Source organism: Branchiostoma belcheri, unplaced genomic scaffold, assembly GCF_001625305.1.
Source record: "Branchiostoma belcheri isolate BF01 breed outbred unplaced genomic scaffold, Haploidv18h27 scaffold15, whole genome shotgun sequence".
Lineage (NCBI taxonomy): Eukaryota > Metazoa > Chordata > Leptocardii > Amphioxiformes > Branchiostomatidae > Branchiostoma > Branchiostoma belcheri.
Genome location: NW_017802935.1, coordinates 313521 through 324945, shown reverse-complemented (window position 1 = coordinate 324945; position 11425 = coordinate 313521). Strand labels below are relative to the sequence as shown.

Sequence of the window (11425 nt, the reverse complement as noted above, 5' to 3'; positions counted from 1 at the left end):
GAAAGATACAATTCTTTCAGCAAAACAATTGGATCAAATTTGCCTCTAAATATAAAACACGTATATTGTAGTAGGTATGTATATACTAAATAAGCTTAGTATGTTTGTGTTAGATAACTTACTTTGTCAATCTTCGTTTTCACCATGGTGCGTGTAGATGCTGTCTTATGCTATCCCGTATCTTTCTAGCACTTCATGGTGATTGGTCAAAGTGCCCAAATCCTGTCCTCTGATTGGTTCTAATGCGCCGCACATTCGGGTTACATTTCGTCACTGCGTGCAAAGAAAGAGCAGGGAAAAAATTATTTCGCAACATGGTAAGGCGTTCTTTTTGCGATTTAGTAAATATTTAAGACATTATAAATGCCATGTTTGGTATCAAACGAAAGTTAAGTATCTGTTCCAGAACCAGGAGGCCATATTCCCGTGCTTTTTTGTAAATTTGTGGCATAAATTGTCCCCATATTGTACGCATGTATGGCCAGATGGTTGCAGGCATGGCAAAATGGGGGAGGGGGGCAGTGTGCAAGTCGCCTCCTGAAAAATTATATGGATCTCTCAAAGTTAGCACACTTTTGAGAAAGATAAATGACATAATTTACTTGCTGAATATAGAAAGAGTAAAATTCACCACCATTTCCATGAATTCTTTACGTCTTGCCAAATTCCATTGCCATGCTTATCTGGCCAGCTTATGTGCTCCCATATGATAGTTTTATAAGGTTGAGAATTATACAAACCCTGATTTATGAAGCAAGTTTGAACTGTAATTTCCAACACAACAAATTAGACTAAATTTTTGACTGTACAACTCCAGTCTTTGTCAAGGAAGGAACAATCCACCGTTTACGTCATGGCACGCAGATAACACACGTGACTCCATGAGCGAGCAGTGGATGATAGGTTGCAGAAAGTCTGTGGCGCCCCCGTCTCTGTTGAGGGATGGTTGTAATGCCCTGATGTACATGGCCACAGACTTTCTGCAACAATCATTGTAATTTTCTTCCCCTATCAAATCAGGGTTCATAAGGATCAGATTTGAAGAGAGATCTGAATGATCAGTAATATCTTGCTTATTCTCCCACAGAAACCGTTAATGCTGCAGGGGCACACCCGTGCCATCACCCAGATCAAGTACAACCGTGAGGGGGACCTGCTCTTCTCCTGCGCCAAGGACACCAAGCCCTGCGTCTGGTACGCCATCAACGGAGAGAGGTTAGGCACGTACAACGGGCACAACGGGGCCGTCTGGGCACTGGACATCGACTGGCAGACCACCAAGGTTCTCACCGCAGCCGCTGACAACTCCGCAAGGCTATGGGACTGTGAGACAGGTAATGATTGTTTATTCGTATAATATTATGTATCTCCAACATTTTGACGAGGTTGAATCATCTCTAAACCTCTACTCTTCTCTTGCTGCAGGAAAACAACTGTTCCAGTGGGACACTAACAACGCAGTGCGAGCGTGTGGTTTCTCCTACAGTGGAGACATGATCATGTTCTGTACAGACAGACAGATGGGCTACAACCCTTCACTAGACATCTATGACATCAGGGCAGGGGAACAGCTAGGTGAGTAACAATGCTAGTGCCGTGTACCAGTTCGCTGGACCGATTCTGGACTTGTAAAAATGTTTAGGTTCAAGTTCAAAAAAACCTAAAAGGCAAGAATCGATGCCGGACTTAATACAAAACAAAACCATGTCACATACCCCTTTTCTTTCCAAACCACCTACAATGTAAACCTTCCATAGATTGCAAACTCTGTGCTGCAAAATGAAGACAACATTGCCATCAGGCATTGTCAAGTGTCGGCCTCCATGTTATGCGGCCAAAGTTTTGAACAAACAACATTGCAAGGTTGCCAACATGCAATTTTATATATGTCATGCCCAGCTTTTTTGTACTAGTTTTGCCTAGAAATGAAACATAATTAGTTTTTGCTGACATTCTGCTTACATGTGTATTTTATTTTATATGGTGCACCCAAATAATTCATTGTGAACCCAATTTTTTAGGTTGGGTGCACCAGCTGCAGTGCACCTATTCCCAAAAATGAATTTTGAGCCCTGATGTGCAACCTTACCTTTCCCCAGCAAACAACGCCCCCCTGCTGAGTATCCCCATCGAGGGCCCCAAAGTCACGTCGGCCGTGTGGGGAGGGCTGGACGAGTACATTATCACCGGACACGAGAGTGGGGAGTTCAGCCAGTTCGATGTCAAGGTAGGAACGCCATGTACTGGCTGCAGACTGTTTGCCTTAATGAATGAAAGACCTTTATTGTACATTTTTGCTCATTGCTAACTAACTACAGGTCATGGTGAATAGCGATGGTAGACTAAAACATATCTATAGTAAAACTACATACATGTATGTACAGGTTCTGCTTCTTCTCGCTTCTTAAGACAGTTGTAAATGTAAGAACAGATGGAGCTTATAGTACGAGGATTATCGAGTTTCATGAGGAAAGTGAAAGTTTTCTTTTCTATCTAAAAATCTAAAAGTAGAGAAATAATAGTTATACTCCTTTCCCATGTAATACAAAAATTATGGTACGAATTGAACTGCTCTCCAACTCATAAAATTGGACACCTTTCAAATCCTCAGCCATCTGACCCATTTGCTCATTCAAACTTTCATGCAAGATGTCACATTGTTCATCTGTATCTAACTGTATAACAAGGTAACTGGTTGTTTATTCAACAACCAATATGGTTTTGCTAACTCAGACAGTCACCTTCTTCAGGGCAGCAATATTTAAAATGGTTCAGATTCTGGCCCTGAAGAAAGGGACAAGTCGTCAGATATGGAAACCCACTGGTTCTTGAATAAAAACTTTTATATAAAGGCTCTTGCTATTACTTAATGAAATTATTCATGGGTGGTCAGCGGTGCAATAGCTCAATTGGTAGAGTGCTCGCTTTGTAACAGGGAGGTCATGAGTTCAAACCCCGGCCGGGTCATACCTTTTTACCATCAAAAATGGTACACACTTCTTTCTCTGCTTAGCACTCAGCACATAGGAGAAAGAGTGTGGGAAGGTCAAACACACAGCACTGCCAGCGGACTAGCCCCCTGCTGTAGTGCATTGGCTTGCACAACTGTTTGTCGCCCAAGGGCTACAGAGATGGAGACGGGCACCACCCTACGCTCTGCACAAGGGCACTGGAGACCTTTCCTTTTTCCTTTCACGGTCACTCAGCTGATTGTCTTTTCTGTTACTGTCCAGTCTGGTGAGAGGGTGCGGAACGTGAGGGTCCACAGTAAACAGATCAACGACATCCAACTCAACAAGGACAGAACCATGTTTGTCAGCGCATCCAAGGACACAAACGCTATGGTCAGTAGTGGTAGTGATCATTTATTTCTCTCAATCACAATCTCTCACACACTAATGGCACTGGATAGTTCGGCTACTACAGTCAGTTAAGAATAGATTGAACCAATGACATTATTTTACCTTTTTACTTACCGCTTTAAGACCTTTCATGAGTCATATACAGGTGAACACAATGAACAATTAACATTCTTATTACCGGCACATGTAGTATTTGTGTGAAGCTTCAAGGAATACACATCCAGATGCCATGTTCTTTTTTCACTCTACATACCCTATCCCAATCCATACTCTCATGTCCCGATTAAACGTACCGGTACGTTTATTTTTTTCGGCCCGAACGTCCACCCGGTACATTCTTATTGGGGACGGTACGTTTATAAATTTTTGGAAAATCGGTTTTGGAAAAAAATTGTCACTATCAATATAATTTTATTTTAAGCCTTAAAATAAAAGAAATTTACCTTAGTTTCCGTCTCTCTCGTTTTGCAACAATATTTTCCCATGTCTTTGTTACCGATAGTTATCTAGGAATCACAAAGAACAAGTTTACAGGCTGTGTTTGGTTCGGATCGAGTCACCAGTAGTCACACTGTGACGCACGTAAATATTCACTCGAAATGAGAAATTACCGCCCAACAAAACGGACCATTACGTTCCCAGTGCTGTATTACTCTTTTGTTCTTGTGGTCAACTTGTTTTCTTTGCTTGAATCGCGTAAAATACCAAGGAAAATACAAGGAAACCGGCAATCGCCGAGCCGCGCCGATCTGCCGGCGCCATCTTGGATTTTTTTGGAAAGCTGCAATTTGGCCCAAACCGCTAGAGGGGGCGAATTAAAATGTTTAATATATTCGGTCTGAAGTTAACGTTATAGTATCATGAGTATGGAGCTCTAGGAGTAGAGGTGAAGTTTGATAATGCATAGAACGGATAAAATAGAATAAAATTAAATGAAATAAAATAAAATAAAATAGAATAAAAAATAAAATGAAAATAAATAAAAATAAATAAAAAGAAAAAAATAAAATAAAATGAAATGAAAATTATTGTAGTGGTTACTTATACTTATATTGTATTTAACAATGATCATTTAGCAAAAAAAATTCGGTACTGATACTCCGGTATTCAGAATCAGGTACAGGTACAGGTCCGGACCTGGACCTGATCCTCTGGACCTGGACCTGAAAGAGCCAAACATGTACAGGTACCCACCCCTATTGCTAGTGGTGTCATAATTATGGCTGTAATGTTGACACTGTTTGTTGAGGTATAGTATTACATAGACAGCCTCATGTTTCTTTTATTACATTGAAATGATAATCAGATGTTGTATTTCCCAACAACAAGCACTAGTACAGTATATTTATATTCCTAATCAAAAGTAACAGTGAAAGATTTGGTATTGAAATAAAGAGCACATTTTAGTACCGTTCACCCGTCAATTTGGTCATTTTCCGGGGGGTACGTTTATTCCGGAGGGTATGTTTATTAGACTTTGAAGATTTCTCCGGGGGGTATGTTTATTCCGGGGGGTATGTTTATTCGGGACATGAGAGTACTTGTCGGTACCAGACATCTACTGCCTATATGAGAAGTCATGAGAAGTACTTTGCCAAGCCTTATGCAGCTACAGATATATATCTGGTGCTGCTGATATGTAAATCTATGAAGTCTTATAGACTGCCTTCCCTTTCTCAAAATAACTGTATGTTTCTTTGTTGTTTGTTTGCAGCTCTTTGATGCTGACTCCCTGGACCATCTGAAGACCTACAAGACAGAGAGACCGGTTAACTCAGCTGCCATCTCACCACGCATGGACCACGTGAGTTACAGTCGTTGTAGACTTGAGAGCTGGGAAACAACTGGAGCATGCCAACCTACCTTGTCACTTTTGTTTTGACCAAAAGAAATGTAGTAAAAACTAAAAGTGGCCTGTACAGAACAGCAAAAGATCCTGTTGAAGATGACTTGACTGCTTTACCTTTAACTTATTGGTTGGTTGGTTTTCCTTTAATGCCCGCAATCATGATAATGATCACTCTGGCATACTCATGTTCACCTGAGCGGAGTGAGGAAAGTCGTATAAAGTGGCTTTTGCAAAGGCACAATGTCGGAGACATGGCAGGATTTGAACCCAGGACCTCTTGGTTCTGAGCCAAATGCTCTGTCGTTACGCCACACGACCTCAATCAGTCAATGATCTGAAAGGTTGACTTTGTTGTGTTTTCCCCAGGTTGTTTTAGGCGGAGGACAGGAGGCCATGCAGGTGACGACCACGTCCACCCGAATCGGCAAATTCGACGCTCGCTTCTTCCACCTCATCTTCGAGGAAGAATTCGGCAGGGTCAAGGGTCACTTTGGACCAATCAACAGCGTGGCATTCCACCCCGACGGCAAAAGGTACGGAAAGGTTTATTTGTAATTATCTATATTATAATATGTATGTATAAGTTTATGTATGATGTAGACTACTTCAAAATCCACACTTTCATGTGTAAGCATGGAATGTCCTGGAAAATCATGCCTGAATACATTGTTGATTAACACTTACATGTAATACATGTGCAATATAGTTATTTTTTTCATGCTTAAATGTCAAGAACAACATTGCAGCATATGCTGTGCCTTTATGTACGTAACTCTATAGAAGAATTGAGTGATCCCACAGTCAGAAATTAGGAGCACAGATCCAATTTTGTCTGCACAAAAGTACCGGTAAGCATGCACCTAGTATTTCACACCCAGACATGTAAACCAGATATTTTACCTGTCTCATGCTCCTCTCAGGTGTACACAAACAAACAAACAAACAAACACTGACCACTGTTTAAAGTTAAAACATTTCATCCAACACAAAAAAGTTCTGTCACCTAGAGCTTTTGACCAGTCACTCTGGTCTTCCTCAGTAGACAGAGTCCACAGAGGCTACTGAGGAAGACCAGAGTGTCTGGTCAAAAGCTCTAGGTGAGAGAACTTTTTGTGTTGGATCGAAAGTTTTAACTTTAAACATGTAACTACCAACACAGATGAACTTTCATTATAGTAAATACTGACCACTGTTTCCTCCTTTTTCCCACAGCTACAGCTCCGGTGGTGAGGACGGCTATGTTCGAGTTCACACCTTCGACCCACAGTACTTCGAGTTCGAGTTTGAGTTTTAGAGATGTAGAAATCCTTTTATGTATCTGCTAATCCAAAATCAGTACAGTAGAAAAAAACATGATTATTATAAGACTTCCTCACATTTGTTGATGTGTGTTCTGTGTATTAATGTAATGTTGGGGCTTATGTGAGGGAAAGATGCAGAATCATGTTGAGAACCTTTCAATAAACGTGGGAGAAGATTAGTTAGTTGTGTCCTGTCATCTGGATTGGTGCATTGGTATGTTCCTTGTTACAATTGACATCTTCAGTTATATAGCATAACAGTAACAAGACTGGCAATGAAAACATACATGGCCATGGCGACGGTGGTTGCTGTTAGGGTTATTGTCTGCATGGCACTGCCATCATTTCATGATTTTGAGGAAGACTTGGTACCTGTTAATTCTAGACAGATACAGTACACTCCTCCCCCGAGTGTATAGTGAACGAGCCCCGGGGTCACAGAAAGTAGGGACATCCGGGGCAGACAGGTCTTCCCAAGGTTTTCCAGCAATGTGGGCATAGATGTGGTCAGAGACATGCCTGTGGACATTCCATTCCTGTGGACTAAATGCCTGTACCATTCCTAGAATTCTTGCAAACTGCACACAATACTGTACTATTAGGCTCCTCCCTGAGACGTCGCCAAAAAAGGACATTTTTTTTAGGCTTTTGAAGTTAATACGATGTTTATGTTGAGTATGAACATTACAACATTGCTATATCCTGTATATATCAATGTAGAGCATAGACTGCAATACTCACATCAGGTTACTAAAATGCTGTCAATGTTACATTAATGTTAAACATCCAGGTAAACAATACCCATAGACAAGTCAAACTCTACTACAAATGTACTAGAAACAACTGCCTGCATAAAGGCTATTATGAGGAGTCAGTACACTCAGTCTACGGTAGCCTCTTTCGCAGACTTGTTGGGCGGCGGCGTTATTTTTTCGGTGAGCGACGCGAGTTATTCCGCGGAGGAACGATTTTGTCGCAGAGGGGGTTTTGCCGTGGAGAGAAGGTTTTGAGAAACCTCTTGGTCGCAAAACTTCCTCGGCGGCAAAATCGTCCCTCCGCGGAATAACTCACATCGCTCACCGAAAAAAATAACGCCGCCGCCCAACAAGTCTGCGAAGGAGGCTAGTCCACAGGTCGTTTGTGAGCTTTAGAATGACGTCTCTTCTGAACAGTTTCGCAGTAAACCGGGTTAACAGGCCACAAATATGAAATGACGGAAGACCATGCATGTGTACTTTGACTTATGACCTCAACTCATGACCTTAATGGACAAAAAATTGATAACCGGCCACAAAAAAAGTCGTCTATTACGCGATAGGGGCAACGAACGGACGGCCGCAAATTTTGTTAACACTCCAGAAAACACACGGCACTTTCATGGGAAATGAAGTTGATGTAATTAAATTTGTCCGGTGTTAATGTGGAGCCACTGAATGTTTCTTTTCCTTTCATATTGCTGCTAAGTAAATGTGACAGTATTATGTACATATATACATACATGTATTTTCGTTAACGACGTAAGTCATTGAATTTGTCCGGTGTTTATGTGGAACCACTGAATGTTTCTTTTCCTTTCAAAATACCGCTAAGTAAATATGACAGTAATAATGTACATATATACATATTTTTCGTTCACGACGTAAGTCGCTGAATTTGTCTGGTGTCTCTGTTGAACCACTGAATGTTTCTTTTCCTTTCAAAATACCACAAAGTAAATGTGACAGTAATATATACACACATATTTTTCGTTAACGACGCGAGCTTCGACAATCGAATCAGACACTTCATTTAGGAGAAGTGGGACACAAAACGCAGGAAGGGCGGCGATGACGTCACTGCGATCCAACCCATGACGTCAGAGGGTCACAGGGTCACTGGAGCGAACCCAACTTGTACCGACAAACTTGTGCTGACAGGTTCTCACCAACTCTGACCTTTAGCCGAGGAAACTCTTTTCTTTAGTCCCCATTTCCACTAGACTTCGATCGCTGAGCGCTAGCGACCGAACAACGACCAAAATCGGATTCGTGGAACCCTTTACTTCATATAATAGGAATATAATGCAAAAGTATGAATGTAAAGATATAAGAGAAAGATGTAAAAAGTATGAATTAAAGGACAACAGAACACACAAAACGAAGAAAAACACGCTCTTTACCCATGAAACTCGTTGAGCAATCTCTGGACGCTCGGCATTCGCAGCATCTAGTGGAAAGGAGATTTGACGACAGCAGTAAAGTCTCTTTCATGTCCGGACGTAAATTTAATTCTAAGAGTGAAAAGGACATGTCTTGGCTGTGGCTGATAACGGTGCATAGTTACACAAGTTTGCCTCAATGAACATAAGGAGGCTCTTTGCAGTTTAGCGATAGTCGTAAAGTTGCCTCCGCAGGATGTATGTCCTGCCATTGCCGTTGCCTGATAGCGGAATCTGCTTGCGTAAGTTTTCTTTCTCGGTGAACACGAGCAAAGGTTTTATCATGTCTTACGTCAATGTGTAGGCGGTTCGTTGCTGGGTGGTGGCTTTAAGCTAGCGATAGCGTGCACACGAGGCCAGGAAGTTTCTCACAACAAGTTTGAGTTGTATAAAAGCCATGAAAATGAAGATGGACGGTTTATACAAGCCCGTTCAAAGGTTAACAGCGGCAAAGTGCGGCTCGTAATGCCGGCTAATGTAAGGCGCGGCGCTGATGTTACAACCCTGTCATATGGACGCGTCATAAAACCGCTGACAGAACTGGAGAGGACTTCAACTGTCACCCTGATGTCGGGAAGATAAAACACAACGACGCTCTTCTAGCTTCCAGGGTTAGGGGTCAGCAGGAAATGACGTCATTGCTGAACTATGTAAGAAAAGACACGGATTTATTTGCAACATTTGTGCAAAATAAAATTTTAGGACTCGGCGGCGGTTCAGTATTATACTCCTACTACCCCAGAGAGGAGAACAAGCTGCTGCTTCTGAAGACTTAGGTTGGCGCGCAAGAACCGAATCTGCGGCACGGAATGAAGAACCTACCTCTCCTGTTCATCACAACGCTTGCCGTCCTGAAGAGTAACGCTGCTTTGGAGGTGGGTTACGTAGATTCTGTTACAAAAAATATGTTGAGAAAAGCTCAGACTTCGAGCGTTCGTTTATGCTGTATGTACCTCAATGTTCGGTTGCTACTGTACTGTAGTGGTAGAAGAGAGCAAACGATTGACAAATCGTTTAATTTCTGAAAGATAAGATGACGTTTCTTCAAAAAGGGACAGGCGTTTGATAGAAGTACCCAGCTGTATCCAGAGCCGCGGTTTTTGATACATGCACTTCTGCTCGGTCGCATACTGTCCTTGGTGCTGAACTGACTCCTTTTAGTAAAAGTGTTGTTTCTATGCCTGAATCGGTCAGGGTTAGGATCAGGCACGGTTCCTGATAGTCTCCGCGTATCCAAGAACGTAGCTTTTCTCCAGGCACGGTTCTGGACACGCGAGAACTATCCAGAACCGTACCCGAGCATGATTTTGGAACGATAAAGCACGGTTCTGGATCGATAAAGCACGGTTCTGGATGCAACAACCTTTTTTGTTCGTCTCTTGACGATGTTACGTATTGATTAGATAATTTATTGCACCTCGCCACTTCAGCTGTGTTCGAGTGACCAGGACTGTATCGACGTCCATGGGTACGGCAGCTGTTGCGCCCCCAGGGTTAACTTCTTCTCGCCCGTGCCGCAGTGCAAACCAGCGACGGAAGGGGCAAGGTCTGCTTCCTCGAGAGCAACAAGTAAGTCCAACGGTTCAAGAAATGCCTTACTAATAATAGATGGTGGTGATCTTTATTTTTATGTTTTTACCCACATGTGCTAAATACAGTAGCTATACTACTACTTAAAAGACCAAAATGGGTAAAATGTCGTACCTGTAGTGTTGATAGTGAACAAGATGAGAGACAAAATAGTCAAGCATTTAGATCTACAACGTTATCACTACATGTATGCCTTATTGTTTACAAAATAGTTAAACATAAAGCTATGCTATGACCGAGGGACGACTGCGATGTATTTGATGTAGTTTAGCTTGAGGAATGAATCCACTCTACGTTATACTGCAATGCCAGACGCCTATGTTCTTGCCGTTCCCGAGCCCAAAATGGGTTAGGGCAAGGACGCTAGGGTTAGAATCAGGCACGGTTTTGGATAGTCTCCGCCTATGCCAGAACGTAGATTTGCCCAAGGCACAGTTCAGTATACGCGCGGACTATCCAGAACCGTGTCTGAGCATGGCTCTGAATACAGCAACTACCTTTTTCCCGTTCCCTCAGCATGCAGTACTGATTGAAGTGGCCATGCCCGAATGTGTTAGAGCTAGAATCATGTACGGTTCTGGATAGTCTGCGCGTATCTCAGAGCGTAGATTTGCCCTAACCTCGGTTCTGGATACGCGTGGACTATCCATAACTACACCTGCCTCTTGGATAAAGCATGATACAACAGACTACTTTTACCTACCTTTACCTTATTGCCGTTCCCTCAGCATGCCGTACCCGATGAAGCGCCCGAGCCCGTTCTTCCTGTGCCCGTGCGCCGGCGGTCTGGTGTGCCGCCGGGTGGGGCATCCCGTCCTCGGCAGGTGCGGGCCCGAGCCGGCCAAGTAGAGATCGACACGTCGTCGTCGTAGGGACCGGTCACATCCGTCGTACGATCGTCGCACGATCTTCGTACGTACAATCGCAAACGGTATTTCTGAGACAGTTGTTCACGGGTTCTTTCGAAAAAGGCTGCCTTGTGGTACGATCGCAAACTATATCTATTGGACAGTCACGTCCTTTTGGAAACGGCTGTTTCGTCGCACGATTGTCGTGCAATCGCAAAATTAACCGAGCGTATTTCTTGGACAGTCGTGCACATGTCCTTTTGGAAACGCCTGTTTCG

The 11425-nt window shown here is 42.8% G+C and overlaps 1 protein-coding gene across 1 annotated transcript; it reads left to right on the top strand.

The window, feature by feature from the left end:
* The first annotated feature begins 263 nt into the window (after positions 1-263).
* LOC109465367 (eukaryotic translation initiation factor 3 subunit I-like) lies at positions 264-6691 on the top strand. Its single transcript, XM_019762582.1, has 8 exons — positions 264-317; positions 1088-1334; positions 1426-1575; positions 2100-2227; positions 3234-3344; positions 5077-5166; positions 5578-5744; positions 6424-6691. Exons 1-8 carry the CDS (start codon positions 315-317, stop codon positions 6503-6505), a joined length of 978 nt encoding a protein of 325 aa, XP_019618141.1. The 5' UTR covers positions 264-314; the 3' UTR covers positions 6506-6691.
* The last annotated feature ends 4734 nt before the right edge of the window (positions 6692-11425 follow it).